Source organism: Alexandromys fortis, unplaced genomic scaffold (assembly GCF_014885135.2).
Source record: "Alexandromys fortis isolate MF-2015 unplaced genomic scaffold, M_Fortis_MF-2015_v1.1 scaffold_26, whole genome shotgun sequence".
NCBI classification, from domain to species: domain Eukaryota; kingdom Metazoa; phylum Chordata; class Mammalia; order Rodentia; family Cricetidae; genus Alexandromys; species Alexandromys fortis.
The window spans coordinates 16,406,887-16,429,605 of NW_026067894.1; the positions used below are offsets into that span (position 1 = coordinate 16,406,887).

Below are 22,719 nucleotides of genomic sequence, written 5' to 3' on the forward strand. Positions count from 1 at the left end.
ATAGCCGATGTTCTCAATTTTATTAACATGCCAGGCTCTGGAGGTAAATGTAACAAGCATGGTGCCAGGCACACAACAGACTTTCACCAAACTCCACCCTCAGGCCAAGGCTGCTTTTGTCTGAATTGCCCCCATGGGTTGCCCTGCTCCCCTCTCCCTCATCCAGCTCCAAGTCAAATTCCCTCCAAGGCTAACTCGGATGTCACTGTCACCATGAAGTAGTCCCCACAGCAGCCAGTGCCTCTTTTCTCCCAGTTGAAGTCAACTGTAACCCTTTTGTCACTTCATTGCCATCTGAATCCAACTCTCTACAACTCCTGGACCACCAGCACTAACATCACCTGAGCCCTCATCAGAGAGTAAAGAGCAAGAGTCTAAATGTTAACAAGAGACTGGTCATTTATATGCACATTTAAGTTTGAGAAACACTGATTCAAAACTGTCAGGCCTGGGGCTGCAGAGATCAGTGATTGACAGCCCTAGCTGCTCTTAAAGAACCACATTCATGTTGATGGAAATTTCTGTCCTGCCCAGTCCCAAAGAAACACAGAGGCATATGTTAATTATAAACTGTTTGATATATTAGCTCAGGCTTATTATTAACTAGCTCATACAACTTAAATTAACCCATAATTCTTATCTACGTTTAGTCCTGTGGCTTGGTACTTTTTCTCAGTAAGGCATTCTCATCTTGCTTCCTGTGTCCGGCTGGTGACTGACTCTCTGCCTTTCCTCTTCCCAGAATTCTCTTAGTCTGGTCTCCCAGTCTATACTTCCTGCCTGGCTACCGGCTAATAAGTGTTTTACCAAACCACTTCGAGCGGCAAATCTTCACAGTGTACAGGAGCATTATCCTCAGCACATTCACTTCACACGGTGCTGACAAGCCACCTCCAAGCTCCAGGGACCTGCTGCCCTCTTCTGGCCTCAGCTGGCCCCAGGCCTGCCTGAACTGTAATACTTCCTGTAACTTTCTTCCAGCTCTGTGCCCGGGGCCCAGCACAAGACTCCATGCTAATGGTGGGCATGGTGGCACTCAACTGTAGCCCTGACATTTGAGAGGCCGAGGAAGATCATTAGGCATTGTGGCTAGTTTGTAATCCCAGTCCTGGGGAGACACAGAGAGGAGGATCCCCGGCTCACTGGCCGGGCCACACAGTTTAGTTGGTAAGCTCAAGACCAATGAGAGACTGTCTCAAAGGGGGAGGATGGTGTTCCTAAGGAGGACACCTAGAGTCTTCACACATACACACCCACACACCCATACACAAACATGCATGCCTAGACACAAACATGCATAAAAAAAGGTAGCAACACATTCACAAACGTTGGATAGTCTATCTGGTACAGGTCTGCTGGCTTATTTGCAGATGTTCCACTAACCACAAAGGCAACAAGAATGAGTTTGAATCAGGGTTTTTGTTTTTAAATTTGCTAAGAACAGTGAAGGGATATAGATCAAAACATCTAGGGTGGGTTTTGCATTTTACTTTTCTGTTGTTTAATTTTTTTCCTATTTTCCCTTTATATACAAAAACATGTAGTAAGAACAAAGCCACTTTGTTTATGTTTCCACGCTCTGTGTCCGGTCCTGTGCATGCCAGCCTTGCCTTCTACAAGAGGGAAGCTGGGACCCCAAGGCAAGAGGCCACTGCACAGAGGGTGACTGAAGCTCTGACCTATGATGACTCAAGGCTGCCTCTAAGATTATTTCCTGTCACTGTGTGTGATGGCTAATCTTGGCCACAGCTGGAATCAACTAACACCCAAGCAACTGCACATGCCTGGGAGGGGTTTTCTTGACTGGATCATTTGAGGCGGGGAGACCCATCCCAAGGCTGAACCACGCTTTCTGTCCACATAAATGCATAGGGAAGCAGCAGCTTTTGCTTTAGGCTTACTGCCCTCACTCTAGCCCCAGTCTCTCCATATAGTCTTCCATTCCACCAGCTGTTCCTTTAGGAAGCCCTAGAACACTACGATAAACACACTGACATATGCAACTGAAAGGAGAAAGGTTTATTAGGCTCGTAATCTGAGGGGACCGTACATCGCTGTGGGGAAGTCAAGGTGGCAAGCACCTGAAGCAGCTGGTCACATGAGACCCACGGTCGGTCAAGAGCAATGGCGTAGTGCTCAGCCTGCTCTCCCTCATGTGACCTAGGGCCCAGCCCATGAAACGATGCCACCTACATCAGGATGGCTCTTTTCACCTCAATTAAGAAAATCCCGCAGGCCTGCCTGCGGGCCAACCAAATCTAGAACAGTCCTCATTGAGACTCCCTTCCAAACGAACAATTAAAACTAACGATCACAGCTGGCGTATTCTCCTACCTGGCCAATCACTCCAAACCCAGAAGAATGTAGCCAATAAAAGGTCACCTGAGCCTCCAGCCTGGGGAGTCACTATTCTCAGCTAACGTATTTCTTTCCCTTTTCTGAGACAAGAGTCTCGGTATGTAGCCTTGGTTGGTCTGGAGCTATATGTACTCCAGGATGATCAAAAATCACAGAGATCGCCTCTCTAGGGGCAGGTGGGATAGTCCTGGCCCTCAGCAACAGGGACCTCTCAAGGACAAAGCCTTCAGAACGGCTCACGTTGCACCGGCTCCCCCTGGTGGCTAGTTCTGGAAATGGTAAACATTTTAAATGCTCCCTTTCCTTCAGTTCCTCCCTTCTTTGGGTGTGCAAGAGATTGAATCCAGGTCTTCATGTGCCACAAACACACTGCTACTGCCCTGCACTCCCAGACCCACTCAGATTTAAACCACTGAGGACTCAGATACACATAACCAGGACCTGAGCCAACTAAAGTACTTCAGCTGACACAGAGGCAGGGACAGCCATGGATCTTCAGCTCCTGGTTCTTTCCTTCCTTGCCGCTTCAAGCCTAATGATGGAGATGGACACTGTTCATCAGTGCTGCCTTTCCTTTCCCTCTGCCCCTATCCACTTCCCAGAGCTGCAGTACAGTGGCCATGGGCCCTTGGCCTAGCACGGAGAAGCCGTAGGCACCTCTACCGTCGGCACTGGTATTTCAGAGCGTCGGGCTGCAGTGCTGATGCTCACTTGGAGACAGCCGAGGGCGGCAACAGCAGCACTCAGCTGCGGGGCTCCACATCTCCAGTCACTGTGCAGCTTCCTGGCTCCTCCAGGAAGAAGGAGACGCTCACCAAGATATCTAGAACAGGAAACGGGGTACACAACATCAGGTTTAAGGCCCCGAAGCACAGCAGGGGTGTCTCTAACATCCCCGCAGAGGCAAGCCGCAGGGAAAGGAAGGCAGCATGGGAGCTAATGGAAACCAGTACCTGGCACAAAGCTTTGGCATTCGTCTTCTGAAATTTGTTCCCAGGCCTTAGGCAGTGCTTGGATGCTGGCCAAGTCTCCCCAGTGGATGGAGGAGAGGAGGTACTTTCTCTTCAGGTACCTTCCCAGAAGTTAAGGATGGCTCAAAAAATAAAAAATAGGAACGGGAACCTGCTGGGGAGAAGTGTAGGAAGCTCAGTGGCAGAAGCTGGAGTGGCAGTACACCTTCCCGGGTGGGCGGGGCTTACTGTGCCGAGAGACAGCTGAGCACCCGTACTAGCACAACCTGATGCTACTAAGAGGACCCAGACCTCACACGCTGAGGATGGACCAGACAGGAAAGCAAAGTGACCTGAAAGATAGAACTCAGTGGCAGTTCGGGTCAGCTGTAGGGGCCCATGCCTTAATTCTAGCACTCAGGAACAGAGGCAGAAGGACCTTGTAAGTTCAAGGCCAGCCTGGTCTACAGAGCTAGTTCCAGCATGGTCAGGGCCAAACAGAGAAACCAAAATGTCGTGAAAACAAAAACACCTCAGTGGCAGTTCAGATGGACACACCACGGGCAGAAGCAGAGAAACAAAAGCACGGGGCAGAGGAAGCATGGTGTCCTGGCACACGTGGCTAGAGTCAAAGGTAGTTGAAAGGTGACCTGAGCCAGAAGAAAGGCAGCGATGGAGGACGAGGTGGGGACTCTGAGCCTTCCCCAGCGGTAACAGAAGAGCTGACAACCTCCGGACGAACACAGCTAGATCTCCTGAAGACGACAGTCTGGTCCTTAACCACAGGCGGCTCAAAGGCTGGCAAGATGGCTCACTGGGTAAAAGTGTTTGCTGAAATCTGATGACCAGAACTTCATCCGGGGAGTCACATGGTGGAAGGGGAGAACCAATTCTGCCCAGTTATCCTCTGACCTCTACAGGAATGCTGGTCAGCATGACCTTAGCCACACTATTCTGCTTAAAACCATCTCAGAACATTCATCTCAGAATAACAGCCAAAACCTTCAAGATCCTTCTCAAAAACCAAGCCGCCCCCCCCCCTCGCCATCACTATCCTCATGCCCTGCCCTCACCACACAGGCCTCACGGCTATTTCCTACATACACCACGCATGCTCCCACCCAGCCCTTTCCACTCGATGTACCCTCTGCCTGGACCGTTCTACTCCCACATACCCACAGGGCTCATTCCTTCACTCTTTCAAATTTTGGCTTAAATGTCATAACCATCACTGCCTCCTGGGTGCCTGCCCTGACACTGTTAAAATCACAACCCCAAGCTGGGCTAAACACACCTTTAATCCTAGCACTCAGGAGGCAGAAGCAGGCAGATCTCTGAGACAGAGGCCAGGACAGCCAGGACTACACAGAGAAACCCTGTCTTGAAAACTAAAACAAACGAACCAATCCCAGCCCCACCTTCCTACCAGCCGGTCCTGCTCTAATCTTAGCCCTCACCATCGGACACTATATACTTGCCCTCTCTCACACCTGCCCCTCAACACTCACAGCAGGTCCTAGCAGGTGAACTGTAAGGAATGCCTATAAAAACCCAAACGCAGCAAGCAGCCAGGTCTGAGCACTGACAGAGAACTGCAGCAACTGCTGACCTTGTGCAACCCGAGCCAGCAAAGGCTTCTAGGAGCAGCTCCGGGCGGGCGGCCTGGACCGCACTCAAGGATATGAGCTTCGATAATGTCTGTCGATGTCTTGCAGCCACTCCAACATGTCAGCCACAGAGGGGCTCACAACCGAGGGCCGCAGGACAGCGTCCATGTCAAGCGCAGCCGAGTGCTGCTCGTAGGTCTGAAACACCCGCTCCACATGGCTGCTGACGGTGTCACGAACCCTGAGGAGGGTGGCTCTGTGGGGAAAATGGGATGTCAGGCAGTGTCGCAGAAGAGGGAGGAGGTAAGGCTTATCTACCCCACTACTGGCTCTAGAGGATCTTAGAGCGTGCCCAAACCCTCAGACACGCTGGGGAAGTGGGCTACCACTGAAGTACACCCCAGAGCCGCCTTGCAAATTCTTTTTAATTAAGCACACATGCCACAGCACATGTGTGGAGGTCCGGGAACTACTGTGTGGTGTCCGTTCTGTCCCCTCACCTTTCTGTGGGCTCAAGGACTGAACGCAGGTCATCAGGTTAGCATAGCAAGTACCTTCACCCAGAGAGCCATCCTGACTGCCCTCGTTTGGACACTTCTTGAATGACAATGTGGGCTGGAGTGCACAGACTACTACAGAAAGTGAGGTCTTTCCCCTGTGCATAAAAGTCTCCTTTGCTCACTGTGTCTCCACAGAACAGGACGACATATACAGCAAACACAGAGTCGGTGTATCAGTGAACGGTCATTAGAAAGATAAATACAACCATGTGTACAAAGAGGCAGTGGTGGTGGTACACACCTTTAATCCCAGCACTGGGGAGGCAGAAGCAGGCGGATCTCTGTGAGTTTGAGGTCAGACTAGTCTATAGAGTGAGTTCCAGGACAGTCAGGACTACTCTGCCTCTCAACAGTGGGGAAGGGGGGAAAGACAAAAAGAGGAAAAAAGAAAGGGTGCTGGGATGAAAATTCTGCACCACCAGCTGCTTAGGTTATACGGTAATGCCGATTCCCAGGATCCATCACCAAGACAGAGGCTGTAACTTCTCAAAGGATTCCCTAGCCCAGACTTTTGGTTCTAAAAAGTCTGACAGATTTACAGTGTAAAATAAATAAATAAATAAATAAATAAATAAATAAATAAATAAAACAAAGACGAAACAATCCAAAACCCACAAGTCTATGAGCCTAGCTTATAGTTGGTGACCAACAGCAATAAACAGAAAACAAAGTATCAATGTTAACACTTGTGCTATGCTTCAGGAGCTATTTCAGCTATACATGTATCCATCTGTGTCAGCTATACCTGTGCAGAACAGGGTGGTGCTGAAGAGCCCCAGTAGAGTGGCAGGCACACTTCAGAATCCCAGCTCTGTTCCTCACTGGCTATGTGATCAGGACAATTGGTTTGACGGAAAGTACAAACAGGGTTAGCCCAGAGGTGTATAAGGTAATGCACATAAAACCCTTAGTTCTGGCACTTACTAGCCCTAAAATATACCAAAGACAACTACAGAAGAAGGCTACACTCTCTCAGTCCCCTTCCTTTCTGCTTTTCTAATTTCTTTAGTTGGTTTAGGATTACTTATTTTTATTTTATTTATTTATTTTGGATTTTTGAGACAGGGTTTCTCTGTAGCTTTTGGTTCCTGTCCTGGAACTAGCTCTTGTAGACCAGGCTGGCCTCAAATTCAGAGATCCGCCTGCCTCTGCCTCCCGAGTGCTGGGATTAAAGGCATGTGCCACCACCGCCCGGCTTATTCATTTATTTTTATTATTTTTTAAATTTATTTTTAAGACAGGGTATCTCTGTGAGCCCTGATCTCGAACTCAGAGATCTGGCCTGCCTGTGCCTCCTGACTGCTCAGATTAAAGACATGTACCTGACCTGGTTTTCTCTTTCTTTCTTTCTTTCTTTCTTTCTTTTTTTTTTTTTTTTTTTTGAGACAAGGTCTATAATGTAGCTTAGGCTGGCCTTAAACTCAACAATCCTTCAACCTTAGTCCCCTGAATGACCACTCCCACCTTGCTTTTGTAATTTTTGTATGCCCACCCTTACTGGGTCTGGGATACCACGAAGCATTAAGATCTTCCCGCCAAGAAAAGGGGGCCATGGAGTCTCTTACAGCCTGTCAGCTAGCTTGTCCAGGGCGATGTCGCCAGCCTCCAGTTGCTTGCGCCTCAGCCGCTCCTGTAAGTCCGGGAAGGGACGAAGGGCAGGAACATCCTCGAAGCGCACGTTCTGTGCAGCCTGGAGCTGCTCTGCCAAGTTGCTGAGAGAGGAGAGGAGGGGCGAGCAGTCCTGCAGAGTGCTCTGCCATAGGCCCTGCTGCTGCTCCACCACGGGGAAGCACTTCCTCAGGACCTCCTGCATGGCCAGCAAAGGCTGGTCTTGAGCCATCTTCTGGGAAGACAAAACCAAGAGTCAGGGTACCAGAAGGGGAGGGCCTGGGTCAAGGGTGAGTCACATCTGACCTCATAAGAAGGCCAGCTTTTGGTCTTCAAATAGTCCTAAGGCAATGCAGAAAGGTAGGGAGGTGCTGGGGGACGTGACAAAGAACATGGGCTCCCATCCTGGAAGCAGGTTGATGGCTCTGGTCAACAACAAAGTGAGATTGCAGCAGTACAATTACCAGCTGCTTAAGGCCTTCCTCCCCACCCAGCTGTAACCCTTCAATCTTCTAAAATCCCACTCCAGGGAAAGGAAGGTACCCCTGGTACAACCATAGCAGCTCCTGATTTCACCTTTTAGCTTATAATATCGTCCAAGGCATCTTAGAAGTCACCTCACTTCCTTCTCTTATCAAAGAGAAGGCAGAGAAGGGAATAAGAGTTGTTTTTTTTTTAAAGAAACCTTCTTGAGATTCATCTTGAAAGCCATCAAAGTAGTATACGTGATTAATGTTAAAAGACAATCAATTACTGACTCTCCCTTAGAAGCCCACACCCACTTGGCTATGTCTTGCTTTCTGAGGTTCTTTGAGCAGCTGGCGAGTGTCTTTTATTTTCTCTCTAGGTGCCTCGCTCTTAACCCTTGTGCTTAAGCCTGTATCAAAAAGAACTTTAGGCTGGACATTGTGGCATGCACCTTTAATCCTAGCACTGAGGAGACAAGAGATAGGCAGATCTCTGAGTTTGAGGCAACCTGGTCTACAAAGAGAGTTCCAGGCCAGCCAATGTTACATGGTGAGTCCCTACTCAAGTGTGTGTGTGTGTGTGTGTGTGTGTGTGTGAGAGAGAGAGAGAGAGAGAGAGAGAGAGAGAGAGAGAGAGAGAGACAGAGACAGAGACAGAGACTGATTCTACTTCATAAATGAACTGGCTAGACCTGAATCCTTTTTATTGTCAAAGTCACCGACTGAGCTGCAGTCCCTAAAAGCTCTGGGGAGCACCTCATGCTGCTAAGGGTGGGAGGGTGAAGCTGTGTCTCTTGTCTTGTCACCGCTGACACTCAAGAGTGGAGGGTCTGGCGGTCCTCTTACCAGCTCTCTCTGTGGAAGGACTCTTCCTTCTCACCTCAGGAAGAGGGTCCTGGAAGTCTTCAGAAGAGTTTTTTTCAGGACAGGGAAATCTTCTGCCTTAGACTGCGAGTCCCCTGGAGCCTGGCTCTCCTCGAAGCCGTGCGTCTGGAGGCAGGGTCTCGTCGCCTCTCTTTGAGCTTGCCAGCCGTGTCCCTAAACCAGCAGGAAAACCTAAATCCTGGCTAGTCAAAACTGAGTGGACACCAAGAGCCACACTGCGCTTAGCACTGTCTGCACATGCTCAAACGCAAACCCTACAGTCTAATTCCACTTAGTGCAATTCGGAAGTCGCGAAAAGAAGGCGTAGGCCGCAATGACTTCTGGGCGTTGAAGTCCTCTATGAGAATTGGTGGAGGGACGGAGAAGGAACTTTGTTGTGATTGGGCGTTGTGAGAAGCGTCCCAAGACGGTGACTTGTTATTGGCCATCCTGTATTCGTTGAGTTTAAATTGGGTGGCGGTTAGCAGAGGAGCTGCGAGGTTTCCTGTGTCTGTGTTTCGGGTCCTGCAGGTCCGCGTCCGCAGACTTCTGGGTTCCCAGCCTCCAACGACTGAACTCCCGCCGCTCCGCGCACGTCCCCTTTCCCTGTCTCAGCCGCCGAACCCGGCTGCTCGGTCCTTCCCTCGACGCAGCCCTCACCCCGGCGCCATGGCTCCCAGGAAGGGCTGCAGCCGCCGCTCCAAGACCAACGCGCTGCGGAGCCGCAAGCTCGCGTCCTTCCTGAAGGACTTCGACCGCGAGGGTAAGGAGCGGATTCGCGGCCCTCGCGAATTTCGGGCGGGTTGGGGCGCGGTGGCGACGGCTTTGCCCTCTTGTTGACGACGGGAATCCGGCTTTGACCTCTTTGCAGTGCTAGTTCGAACCAAGCAGATCGAGTCCGACAGACAGAACCTCCTCAAGGAGGTGGAAAACTTATTCAACATCGAGATCCTTCGGCTCCCCAAGGCTCTGCGCGAGATGAACTGGCTCGACTACTTTGGTAAGAGGGGCTAGCATCTTCCCGGTAGCTGACTAGTGCTTGTCTTGAAAGCTTTCTGCAGCGACTCGTTCTTAATGAAGCCTACCATAACCACCCGTGGGAAATTGCCGGCTGTCATGACTTATAATCGAATGGCAGGGCCCTAGAAAGGGAGCTGACTTGAAGTACCCCTCAGATGAGCATTCTTATTAGGATAGCGCGCCTCACGTTCACAGCCGAATGGGAAAGCATTAGCAGACATATATCAGAGGTAGGTAGGATGATGGGGGCCTTAAGGGAGAGAAGAGACAGCGCCTTCAAGTCCGGAGGCTCTCAGGGGTTGAGGGAGGGTGTTGCACACTGACCTAGTCTATAAGCTAGCCTACCTGCCAATAGGCAAGGACAGGGGCATTAGGCCTTACAGAGGATATCTCTCTCTCTCTCTCTCTCTCTCTCTCTCTCTCTCTCTCTCTCTCTCTCTCTCTCTCTCTCTGTCCAAGGAGATGGTTGGGGAGACACACCCATATTTAGGGGAGGAGGGGTTGTGATCTAAATCCACCCTATTGCTCAGTCTCACCCGGGACTGTCATCCAGCCCATGGGTAGGCAAACCTTTTCTCTTAATAGGCCAGGTAACAAATATTGTAGATTTCTGGAACTGGATTTCTGTTAGAGTTCCAAAGGAGTCATGATGAATTTTATTTCTGGGCACACGGAATGTCAATTTCACATAATTTTCACACATCAGGAAATACTTGTGTATACTCAGACTTTTGAAGATGAATGAATAAATTGTGAAAAAAAAATGATTTGGTTTTGTCAAAGCTCAATTAGGACGGTCTCCTCAAACAGCTCTTTTGTATGGAAATTGCCGCCAGTTTAAAACATGAGCAAGTCACTTGTGAACTGCAAAGACAGGAGTGGTTTTCTGACCAGAGAAAAATCTCACCCCATTCCCACCACTTGTTAGACTTCAGTGCAACGTGGAGGCGTTGTTCCCTCTCATCCATTAGGTGGCTGTCACTCTCGCTCCTTTTTCCTCACCACCGATAGCTGCCGGTGTGTCTCTTTCTCCCTGGGCGGAAGTGCTTGTTTTTTTTTTTACTCGCAGGAGCCGTGATTCTTCTGATATGCCGTATTAACCCACATGTTCATTCATTTCTACAAAGTTAAACATTAGTCACTATACTGGGTACCAAAGATGCAGTAAGGAACAAAGCAGACACTGTCTCCACACTAGAAGCTTATAGGTTAGTGGAGAAGGGTCTTTTAAAAATTCATATAGAGCTGGGTGATGGTGGCATATGCCTGGTCTACAGAGTGAGCTCTGGGACAGCCAGGCTACACAGAGAAACCTGTGTGTGTGGGGGGGATTATATAGAATTAGAATTTTAAATACTACAAAAAAGATGGGAGTAGTAACCAGTAAGTGCAAATTAATAATAGTAAACCAGTTTGGGTTTTGTTTTTGAGACAGGGTCCCTTTGTGGCCCTGGCTGTCATGGACCTCTCTTAGGTAGACCAAAGTGGCCTTGAACACACTTGAGATCTACCTGCCTCTGACTTCTGAGTTCTGGTATTCAAGGCGAGTGCCACCATGCCAGACAGTAGACCAGTTTTAGCGTGATAAGGTTAGGATACAGAGAGAGACTTTACTCAGGCTCACATATTTGGAGGCAGAGTCTGTTTGGACCCCTGGCCATTCTGTTTATAAGGCCCAAGATCTTCACTTTATACATAGGAGGGATTCGGGAGGATTTCTAATAAGAGGAGCTAACCTAAGTTCTCATTCTACATCTGGATCTAACAAAGATCTTTTTAGTCTGACATTTACTGTGCCAGGTTCTTACCAGGACCAAAGGATATAATCTCTGGCATCCAGTTCAGGCAGGAGCAGACAACTAAATAGTTTGAGTACCTTTTTTGTTTGTTTGTTTTTTTGTTTTTTGAGACAGGGTTTCTCTGTGGTTTTGGAGCCTGTCCTGGAACTAGCTCTGTAGACCAGGCTGGTCTCGAACTCACCCGCCTGCCTCTGCCTCCCAAGTGCTGGGATTAAAGGCGTGCGCCACCATGCCCGGCTTGAGTAGCTTTTGAGTAGCTTGCTATGCTAAGTACGCGTGTGTTTACACTTTGAAGCAGTCTATTATGGTAGAAAAATGAACGGTTTGAGTGCGGCATTTGAGCAGAGCTTTAAAGAATGAGTAGAAATTTGTAGGGTACAGACAAGTACTGAGCAGAAGAAGGGCTTTGTATCAAAGCACTGGGTCGTGGGGACAGCTGCACATTTGGGGACAACAGGAACTCTGAGGACACAGATGGAGAATAGCTACAGCAGTGAGGGTCAAACTGGAAGAAAGATTGTGAAAGGCAGTGCTAGCCCCAAGGCTTCACCGATCAGTTTGAGAAAGATAATGGATAGTACTGGGAAAGACAATTCATCCTTCAGACCTAATAGTAACTAAATATGATGTTCTTTTTCAAGCCCTTGGAGGAAACAAACAGGCCCTGGAAGAGGCAGCAACAGTAAGTGAACCATATTGTTTTTGAGTTGGTTAGTTTATAAGTTTAACCTGTCATAAAAATCCAGCTACTGGATGTGTACTGTAGAAAAGGTTTCCTCGGGACATCGTTTGTGTCAACTGAAGAAATATAGTTGTGCCAAGATACTGCATCCATGAAGTCCAAATAGATATCAATCCTTAAAAATGAGTGTGCTGTGTGCCACCCCTGCCCCCTGCATCTGTGACTTCCTCATCTTGGGTTGCAACCAACCATGGGTCAGAAATATTTTTAAAAAAATAGATTGCATCCACACTGAATATGTACATACTTACTCTAAGTCCGCAGCATAGCAACTGTCTATATAGTATTTACCTGGTGTTAAGTGTTTTGATTTGTTTAGAGAGACTTTGAAATGTATAGCACTTGTTTACATTATATGCGAATACTATCCATTTTCTTTGCATTTTGATTTCCTGAAACAGTCTCACCCAGACTGGCCTAGAACTTGTGATCCTCTTGCCGACCTGTCCAGTCCCTTCTCCCTGACCCCTTAAAATGTCATAAAGCTACAGAAATAAGACTATTATAGCGGAATATTGGCCTTTTAAGCTGTGCAGCTCCGTGGTTACAATGGTGAGATTCCTTTGCTAGTCACAACAAGCACTGTTCAACCTTCCCAAGTTTATGTCAATGAAGTGATATACGGAAAATCCTCAGACAGCACTAGGTGGGGCTCTGTTTGCCTCAGATTGGAGCTCAGAGCTCCTCCTGTGGAAGGAAGGGCTAAAAGTCAGCTGATGGCCAATGGCAAACAGTCAGTCAGTCATACCTCTCTACCTCCATACACCCTCACTCGGGGTTTGAGAGCTACAGGGGTGGGGGTGGGGGCACAGCAGAAGGGCATGGGAGTCATGGCCTGTCCCCAACACCTTGCCATGACATCTGGTAGGAAAGTTTGTGTTTTTCTTTTCCTTCTGAAAGATGAATAGTGTTAGTTTATGAAATAAACTGGTAACAGATTAGTTTATAAACACATGGATAAACAGATTAACATGGAGTTAATGGCTTAGAGTAAGGACTTAAAAATAGGGATCGTTCGAGGGAAAGGTGATGCAAACTGTGAGGGGCTGAGAAAGCATCCCAAGGAGAGCAAAGATTCTCCTGTTAGACAAGCAGTGAGGATGGATTTGTCAATCCTAAATCATCAGCGGAATCTGGTCCATTTTGACAGCTTCCTTGTGGTCCTTTACCTTAAAGTTTGTAGGGGAAGTGGAGAGCATTAGAGCTTAAGTTTCTTTAACTCTTTTAGACTCAGCTGAGTGTGGTGATGCACGTCCTCAATCCCAGTATTTGGGAGGCAGTGGCAGGGGAATCTCTGACTTTGAAGCCAGCCTGGTCTACAAAGCAAGTTCCAGGACAGCCAGGACTACACAGAAAAATCCTTTCTCGGGGGAAAAAAAATGTATTATGCTGTGCCCTAGCCTAGGAGACCAGGAAACAGATTGTTCTCAGGCCACACTGTTGAAGACTCAGTCACTTCCAGGCACAGCCCTTTCCTTATCTTCTACCAAAAGTGATTTTTTTCTTCAGACTCCGGCCACATCTATGATGGCCAGCAGCCAGGTTACTCTTAGCCACCATGTTGACGGCACAGCAGTAGAATGTTTCTGTCCTTGCAGAAAGTTCTATTGGACAGAGTTGGGAACTAGTCCAGCACTGGCCTTCACAGAGTCTCTAGGCATGATAAAATCAAATATAAGCAGTACGTACACACACTTGACTGTGTTCTTTTTTTGTTTTTGTTTTTGTTTTTTTTTTTGACTGTGTTCTTGTAAGAAAGTTTATCATAGTTTGTATGAGTTCATCAAAACTCATTGTAATCTTGGACTGAAAGGATACAGTGACTAAAGGGTTCAGTCTCCACTGAGTAGCGGATGTCCATTAGCTTCAGAAGTTAAAGATAATTAGGAGCCAGTTGTTGAAGTGTTCGGGGATATGTGCTATAGAAGGGTGGAGACAAGCGAGTGAGCCAGAGTCGTACAGCAGCCTTAGTCCACGTTCTCTCGTTATAATGAGTCCCATGACTCATCTTACTTAGCCCCTGCAGAGACCCAGATTTAATGTTTCAAAACATTCCAGCTGAATTGTGCTCATTAGCTAATATGTCTCTCTCGTTTTAAATGAGTCAGATGCGCAGAGCTGCAAATAAACCTTCTACTGCAGTGTGGGAGATCCAGCACTACCACACCAAATTGAAGGAATTCCGATTTAGCTTCGATTTGAAATCCAGGGGAGAAATGATAGTTTGACCCCAAAGTTCCTAGCTAGGTTTATTGGGGCTCTCAAAACCACTATGTGTCCAGGCTTACCTTGAACATGTTGATCCTCCTGCTTCAGCATCTCAAAACACTGCCTTTACAGATCTGGTGATTCCCTAAGAAGACTTGTGACAATGACTTATCACAAGAGCACCAAGCAGAATGAGCAGGGTAAAATATACAAATGTCAAAGTTCACGAGGAGCCAAGCAGGCATGGTGGCACACGCTTTTAATCCAAGCAGTCAGGACGCAGAAGTAGGTGGATCTCTGGAGATAAGGGCTAGCCTGGCCTACATATTGAGTTCTAGGACAGTCAGGGCTACATAGAGTGATTAACTTAACAAAACCAAACCAGAGGAAACCAGGTATAAGTGACCAGGAGTCCCCTTCCAGTGGAGATGCAGAACGAGCTAAATTCAATGTAGGTGAATTGTTTTCTAAGCAGAAACAGTCACTCAAGGCTCCATATAGATTTTTACAAGAGCTAGTCATTTGGGCATCCTCTGCCTAGCAGAGAAACGCAGGTAATAACATGTAAACTATATTTAGGTGCACTAAGTTTAAGCACAGAGAGCTATTGTTAGCAGGAATGAAGAATCCTGAATTCCTTGTTCTCAGAAGCCAGCAAGGTCCAACCTCACGATCAGGCCTGCAGTGGTAACTCTTGCACTGTGTCCATGGTCTGCCACTAGTAGTGAGTTCAGAGCCTGCCAGCCATTACTAGAGATGGTAGAAAGTTGACAGGAATTCTAGACATGACTAATCTGTTAGAGAACTGTTTCCTGCTGAGCGTAGACAGCCTCAGGATTCTCCTGATGACTTCCGAGCTCCCTACCAGTCTATCCATCCCGTGTCAGTCAGGCTTCACGGGACTTTAGTGTCCCCTGAAGAAAGGACTCACTATGAACCCAGTCTCTTGGCTGTGTAGGAAGACCCTGTCTCAAACAAACCAACACCACCAATATGCAAGTAAAACTGAAAAAGTGTATGTATGCGCGCGCACACATAAACATACATACATACATAGGAACACAACCAAATCTATCAACTTCCTGTAAATAACCTTGATCCTAATCAGAAACAAATTAATCCTCTCATTCCTCAAGAGACAAGAAAACAGAACAAGGAAAGAACACATAGCCAAAGGCAAGTTTTTGGCAAGGTCTTGGCTTGGGTCTTGAGTTGTGTGGTAGGTTTATAATTAGTTTGTACCTTAATTGATTGTTTCTGGCTCTTTGTCACAGACTGATGTAGACATCACAGAAATAAACAAGTTAACAGCTGAAGCTATTAAGACACCTTTGAAATCTGTCAAAAGTGAGTACTTTTCTTTTGTATAGTTTTATTTGTATATGTTTATGGTATGTGTGTGGAAGCAGAGGCTGACATTGGGTGTTTGTCACTTTAGTGAACTTGGAGCTTGCCTCTTCAGCGAGTCTAGCTGGCCAGCTTGCCATATGCCCAGTCTCCACCCCAGAGGGCTGGGGTTACAGGTGGCCTTTTCCCTGGGTTCTGGGTGTCTAAACTCCCTTCCTCACGTGTGCATGGCAAGCCTGTTATCCACTGATCATCTCCTAAGACCTTTGGTGGTCTGAGTCAGAGCCTTTGCGTAACACAAAAGGGCCTGGAACTGGCTAGCCTCTTACCTTAGTGCTCGAATTAGAGGCATGTGCCAGCATGCCTGGTGTGGGTGCATTTCCAAGCCCCTCGTGGAGCACGTACTCTATAGGAATGGTGTGGAGGATTGTTGCTTCTCTGTCCTTGAACCCTAGAATTGTGCCTGTAGTTATTTGTGGAGTGAATGAACAGGTGGCCAACTGGACAGTAGGAAACACGAGTTATAAAAACTACTAGTTGTAGCCAGGCAGTGGCAGCACACGCCTTTAATCCCAGCACTCAGGGCACAGAGGCAGATGGATCTCTGTGAGTTTGAGGCCAGCCTGCTCTACAGTGTGAGTTCCAGGATAGCCAAGGCTACAGAGAAACCCTGTCTCAAAAACACAACCAGCCTCCCCATAAAAACAAAAGCTACCAGTTATTACATTGGTATTTATAATTATCTTAGAACAAGGAGTACAGGGATGTTTGTTTTTTTGTTTTTGGAGACAAGATTTCTCTGTGTAACAGCCCTAGCTGTCCTGGAACTCACTCTGTAGACCAGGCTGGTTTGAATTCATAGAGATCAGCCTGCCTCTGCCTCCCAAGTGCTGGGATTAAAGGCGTGCACCACCACCACCTGGCACTAGGGATGTTTAAAATGGATGATTCCAGTGGAAATAGCAAATTCTCATACTTAAGGGGCTCTTACATGGAAGGCAGAGCCATGGAATCCCCTGAGCCAGACAGGTTCTGGCAGAAGTAACCCTAAAACTATTTGTTACAGAACGGAAGGTGATCCAGGTGGATGAAGTGATAGAGGAAGAAGAAGAAGAAGAAGAAAAAAGCCATAGGAATCTTCGGTCTGCAAAAGTAAGCTGACAGGGATTACACAAGTGCAGAAGGATGTGGGACAAGGCTGGAGGGATGGTTTGGCTGCTCTTGCAGAGGGCCCTAATACGGGTCGTGGCTCACTTCTGTATGTAACTCCAATTTCAAGGGAGCTGACATCTTCTGGCCTCCACGGCCCCCAGGCACGCTTGTAGCACACATGCATACATTCAGGCACAACACCTGTACAAATTAATTTTTTTTTAATGTGGAATACATTGTTTCTCTGGCAGAGTTCACAACTGGAAGACTGCACTTGACATGTCAGAGAGCTCATCACTGGAGATACAAGTGTAAAGTTTGTGGATCAGAAAGAGACCAGATAATGAGTGCCCCAATATACCAAGCTTGAGTTTCCATTCTGTCAGTTAGGCAGTAGTAAGAGCTGTCAACATTTCAAAACTATTCAGAATAAATGGAAGAGGGAAAAGGAAGGAAGGGACATAGTCAGGACAGCCTGAAGTAAATGCCTATTAACAAAAAAGTGGGAATGATTCTGAGGTGAGTTTATAAAGAAAAAGTGAGCTTGGTTGGCCTAAGAAAGAAGCCAGAGGTGGTAAATGCTTTCTAGACTAGACAGTTGTCCAGTGACTGGAGGAGCCCTGAGAAGGCAGAGCTGCTGGTTAAGGTTCTCAGGAGTACCGTCAACTGCCTGCCCTGCTGAGTTAAGTAGTTTTCAGGCTGTCAAGGATAGGCGGGATCTCAGCCTAGAGCCCAGCCTGCTTGAGAGATGAGACGGAGACACTGTGACTCCTGGGTCTTTAGACCAGGGATCATCCAGGTGGGGAGCTGCTGGTGTGCACTAGAGGGGAAAACTCCCACGGGATAGCCAGGAGGAGAGACAGTGGGGTCAGGTATGAGAGGCCACGGAGAGAATGGGACTCTATGTCAGGCACTCCCAGGACACAGAGGAGTCCCTGGATTGGGCATATGAGGTGCCCTGAGTAATGGCCATAATGGTACTTTAAAGAAAGTAATGGGAGTAAGCCCACCTGACCAGCCAATTAGTGAGCTCCAGGTTCAATGAGTGAGCCTTTCTCAAACAATAAGGGAGGAGCACTAGAGGAAAACACCCAGCATCCATCTCACCTCTACATGTACACTCATGTCTGAGAGTGTATGTGTGTGTGTGTGTGTGTGTGTACACATACAAGATTTCCCTTTAATCTTAGCCCACATCTTCTATTTCAAAGTCCTTAAATTGTGCATATTGTAATTACTGAATTCTCTACAGTGGCCCTTGTGAATTTGGTCTGGGTTTTGAGACAGTCTTACTGTGTAGCCCAGGTTGGCCTTGAACTCACTGTCTTTCTGCCTCAGCCTTCGATGCTGGGATTCCCAGCATTGTGCCTCTGTGCTTAACTGCAATGGTTCTTCCTATGTGGAGTTTTCCTTTCAAAAGCCAGTTCTCCTTCCCCTCTGTTTTTATCTTTCTTCTCTCCTTTCAAGACTCTATGTGACTTCAGGTTTGTTTGATTGTCCCTTCAGGTCAAAAGATGCCCTCCATCCAAGAAGAGAACCCAGTCCACACAAAGGAGGAGCAGGAGCAAAAGGTGATGATTCCCTGAGACAGATGTGCTGGTTGTTTTTGTTGGAGAACTCCATTTAGTGTGGCAGAAGTAGACACATAGAGGGCTCTGGGGAATGAGGGGATAGCAGCTGGAGCTACCTGATGTGGGCACTGGGAATTTGGGTCCTCTGAACAGCAGGAAGTGTGCTCTTAACCATAGAATTGCCTACCCAACCCCAAAATTAGTTTCTTGATATACCCTCCTGGTCCTGCTTAGTTAAGAATCTCCATGGGCTCAAACGGATCTTGCAGACTCCACTGTAAACCCTTTGTGGGGAAGGGGGAAAGAATTTAAGGGATTGGGCCCTCCCTGTACTGCCTGTCTCTAAAGGAGGGCAGGCCATGTCCTGGCAAAGACATTAGCCAACTGCCCAGAGAGAACGAGTTACTTTCATGGTCCACAGGCTCTTCCATCCAGCTGGGAAGTCCCATGCTGCCACAGGCTGTTGGATTCAGTCTGTCTGCACCTCTCTGTGTGGTCTTGTGGAAGTTCTTTACTATGATGAGCTTCTGTGGCTGTAAATAGATAGGAATAGTGCTCCCCTCCCAGGCAACTCAGAGGGTCCCATAGTGTGGCAGGTGCGGGGCAGCATTTGACATGACCACTTGCCTCAGTAGCTGCTGCCATCCTTGCACCTTGACTTGACACCCCCCCCCCCCCCAAGGCTGTTTCTTCCCTACAGGTTAAGCCATGATTTTGTGACACCAGCTATGAGCAGGCTGGAGCCATCTTTGGTGAAACCAACCCCAGGCATAACACCTAGGTTTGATTCCAGGTGAGTGAGTACCAAGAGCAGCCCTGGCGTATAAGTGATGCTCCTGAATCTTTGGGCTGAACTTCTCACCAGCGGCCCCTCCCCTTACCCTGATGAGGGGGAGCGAGCACTGGTCTGTCATAACTAGAAGGCCTATGCTTTTAGCCTTCTGACTCTGGTCGGATGGTTTTGGAAGCTGAGTAGTTGCTTATCCCTGTATTCTTGGAAAGTTACTGTGAAGGCCAAGGGGTAGTAGGATGGTAGCGGGCGCTGCTAATCCCAGCTCTTAGTGAGAATGAGTGAGTGCTCCAAGGGAGGATGCTCACAGAGCCATTCTCCAGGCTGCTTGTGTGTGCTGCGTGCTCCTGCTCTCGTGTAGACAGAAACAAGGAAGCAGAGCCGTAACTTCAGGGAGTAGAACAAGGATTTATCTCAGATGAGGAAGACTTTTCACTTTTTTATTAATTTTGATTGTTCAAGGCAAGGTTTCTGTGTAGCCCTGTCTGTCCTGGAACTAGCTCTGTAGACCAGACTGACGTTGAACTCATAGAGATCTGCCTGCTTCTGCTGGGATTAAAGGTGTGTGCCACTACCGCCTGCCAACTTTCCATTTTAATTCCTACTCCACTGTTTCCAGTGACATCTATTTAACGTCATTTTGGAAGAAATACATATCGGAGTTCTGGGTAGAGGAGGATGGTCTCAGGGATTAGTGTGATGTCTTGAAATCACCATCCTTTGACCTTGGAGAGTGCCTCGGGATGGAAGCTCTTAGCTACCCCTAGAAGCACAGGAACCAGTGTGGTTCTGGTTCTGTGGATGGGTGGGTGATGGGCACCCGTACGGAGCTTTGGCCTTTAGTTTGCATGGGTACAAGTTGACTTTTGCTGGATGTATGTTTGATAATTGCAGCCTCCTTTCTCCAGCTGTGTTTAGTTAGTCATTACAGCTTGAGAAATGTTTTCCCTAAATTTAGAATTTGCCTTCTTAGAAACGTGTGATTTGAAACTACAGCCTGAGACCAGATGGGGTTGGAAGAGCTTGTTGTGAGGCTGTCATTATTCAGTCTGCCAAGCCACCTTCACAGAGTTTTCCAACTTTTAGGGTTTTCAAGACCCCAGGCCTGCGCACTCCAGCAGCCAGGGAGCAGATTTACAACATCTCCATCAACGGCAGCCCTCTCGCTGACAGCAAAGAGATCTCCCTCACCGTGCCTGTGGGGGGCGGTGCAGTAAGTAGCGCCCTGGGAAGCCAGGCCCCAGTATGCTGCACAGCGAAGCCTCTTTCCCTAGTTGTGTCCCCACACCTGCTTCAGAGGCCCTGAAGACTCCCCTCAGTGGGTGGGTCCTAGTCACCACCCCGCCTCAGCACTCAGAACCCGGTGCTCTCTCCCAGGGGCAGGGCCCAGCCCTGGGTTCCATCTCTCCCTCAGCTGTCTTCTGCTACCCTTGAGAAGCAGCTCAGTGGTGGTGCAGTGGGTGTGGAACGCTGCCGTCTGTGGTGTGGACAGTCAGGGCTATTAGAAGGGGCACAGAAGAAGGCACAGCAGGGGTCTGGAGACATCATGAAACAGACTGGCCCGGCTTCTCAGTGCTGCAGGGAGCAGTTGCCAGTCTGCATGAGGGGAGGGCAACTGACTGCAGATTTGATCTGTGTGGCATTGTAGTTGTGTAACCCAGCCAGTGGTCCGCTGATAGCATTAACTGTGCCATAGTCCCTGAGTCTTTAGCACACTGGTACCACCCACCTACACTGTCATCTCTCCATCTGAGCTGTCTTCTGTCACCACATGCAGAATATTAAGGGGACCTTGAGTACCCTGGCTGCTGGTAGAGCTTCCAGTCCAGAACATGCCATCTGACCCTTTCTCCCTCCGTACAGAGCTTGCGGTTATTGGCCAGTGACTTGCAGAGGGTTGATATTGCTCAGCTGAATCCAGAGGCCCTAGGGAACATTAAGAAGCTCTCGGTGAGTCCTGGGTTTGTCTGCATGTGGAGGAGCTTGCCCTTGACACTGGCCTCTGTGGGACTTGGCAGAGCACAGCCCAGCTCTCTTGATTGTTCCACTGTCAACACTGTTCCGTTTCTGTCTTGGTTTAAATTCTCAGAGGACTAGCCCGCCTACAGCCCAGTCAGCTATGGTTGGCTGTGGGCGGGAGCTTGGAGTACAGGCATGTCTGCTGGAGGCCCATCTTGTGTACGTCAGGAATGGAACAAGCCCTGAGCTAAGATCCTAAATAAGTACTGAGGTGTCATAGACGCCTGTGACAGCCATTCCCCAGCATCAGTGTTCCTCACTGTCTCACTTAAGAAATGAGTCTTCCATTAGTCTCTGATTCGTTTACAGTACAAATAAAGAACAGAAGGAAGAGTCACTCAGATCTAGGCCTGGGAAGCTGGAGGGCCGGCTCAGTGATCAGGAGCGCTAGCTCTTGCAGTTGCCTCCCAGCAAACATTGCAGTTCACAGCCACCTGCAACTCCAGTTCCTGGGGATCTAGTGCTCTCTGCTGGCCTCTGTAGACACTAGACACATTCACACACAGAAAAATAAAAATAAATCAGTCTTTAAAAGCAATCCTTGCTTGGGTAGACTAAGCTGACTGGACTGGCATGCGAGGCACGTCTTGAAATGACCTCTCTCCTCTTTAGACCCGCCTTGCCCAGATCTGCAGCAGCATACGGACCGGCAAATGAGAAGACACCAGAGCAGCACGGGTGGCAGCAGACTGTGGTGGCAGGACACGCACATCTGTCCTCTTCCCCTCTTCCTATGGGTGCTGGATGTCGGGTTTCACCTGCTGACCATGGAGTGGTGCTTTCTGTCTATCTCTGTTTATCAAAGGCCATGTGTTGGTTTGACAGCTCCGTGTCTTGCTGCACACCTCTACTTGGATAGGGAACACAAGCCTAGTTAAAGGCTTTGTGTGTCTGGTGCAGAGTGGCTGAGCCGTCTGTGGTTCATGGTCCCACCAAGTCTGTAGACTGCTTGGAGCATTGTCCTGGAGCGCTTACCAGAGGGCCTGTGTGACCTGTGCCCAGGGCGGGGCAGACCATGCAGAGCAGCGGTCACAGCGCTCTCTGTTAGTCTGTTGCTATTTCAGCCGTCTATAGGCGGAGGTGTTTCAAGTTTTCTTTTCTACTGCTGGGGCTCTCATACATGTTGTTTCTGAGCAGTGGCATTTTAGCTGATTTGTCCTACTGAGAGATTGCTGTTTTCAATAAACGTTGGTTTGCTTTGGTTTTTAAATCAGTCCTCAGCCTGATTGTTGTCTCCAGCTGGGCTGCACTCTCGGGTGGTTTGGGAGCTGCAGCTCCTGGAGTGGGCAGCCCTGGACAGCTGCCTTCTCAGGAGTGTAGAAACCTTTACTATGGGCAAAAGCACTGACCTCCAAAAGGGACCCCAAGATCCAGGGTTGTGGTAGCTCAAGCCAGCTGTGTTCCCCCCTCTGTGTCTCAGGAGCTAAGGAGGATGAGCTGAAAGACAGCACAGTAAACCAGTGTGGGGCTTGGCCAAGAGAGACAGGGCACCCATTGTCGTTCTTCTTGCTCACTCCATGGTCCTGGACTCAAGCAGGCTCTGCCTTCCTCCAGCTCTCCACAGCGATGCTGCATGGATGCTGGTGGCAGAGGACTCTGGGAAAGAACTGGAGTCATCGCTGGGCTTGCTGGGTGTGCACTTTATAAGAGAAGCCAC

At 48.4% G+C, this 22,719-nt stretch overlaps 2 protein-coding genes across 2 annotated transcripts; one reads left to right on the top strand and one right to left on the bottom strand.

The window, feature by feature from the left end:
* Nucleotides 1–255: 255 nt before the first annotated feature.
* On the bottom strand, nucleotides 256–8,700 carry Airim (AFG2 interacting ribosome maturation factor). The gene is made up of 5 exons (XM_050156193.1): nucleotides 8,397–8,700; nucleotides 7,041–7,318; nucleotides 4,992–5,171; nucleotides 3,312–3,430; nucleotides 256–3,181 (listed from the first exon to the last, which is right to left on the bottom strand). The coding sequence occupies exons 2-5, from the start codon at nucleotides 7,313–7,315 to the stop codon at nucleotides 3,102–3,104; spliced, it is 654 nt and encodes a 217-aa protein (XP_050012150.1). The 5' UTR covers nucleotides 7,316–7,318; nucleotides 8,397–8,700; the 3' UTR covers nucleotides 256–3,101.
* Nucleotides 8,701–8,899: 199 nt separating this feature from the next.
* Cdca8 (cell division cycle associated 8) lies at nucleotides 8,900–22,272 on the top strand. Its single transcript, XM_050156627.1, has 10 exons — nucleotides 8,900–9,177; nucleotides 9,286–9,414; nucleotides 11,875–11,915; nucleotides 15,458–15,530; nucleotides 16,597–16,682; nucleotides 18,189–18,253; nucleotides 18,954–19,046; nucleotides 20,130–20,256; nucleotides 20,907–20,993; nucleotides 21,675–22,272. The coding sequence occupies exons 1-10, from the start codon at nucleotides 9,084–9,086 to the stop codon at nucleotides 21,717–21,719; spliced, it is 840 nt and encodes a 279-aa protein (XP_050012584.1). The 5' UTR covers nucleotides 8,900–9,083; the 3' UTR covers nucleotides 21,720–22,272.
* The last annotated feature ends 447 nt before the right edge of the window (nucleotides 22,273–22,719 follow it).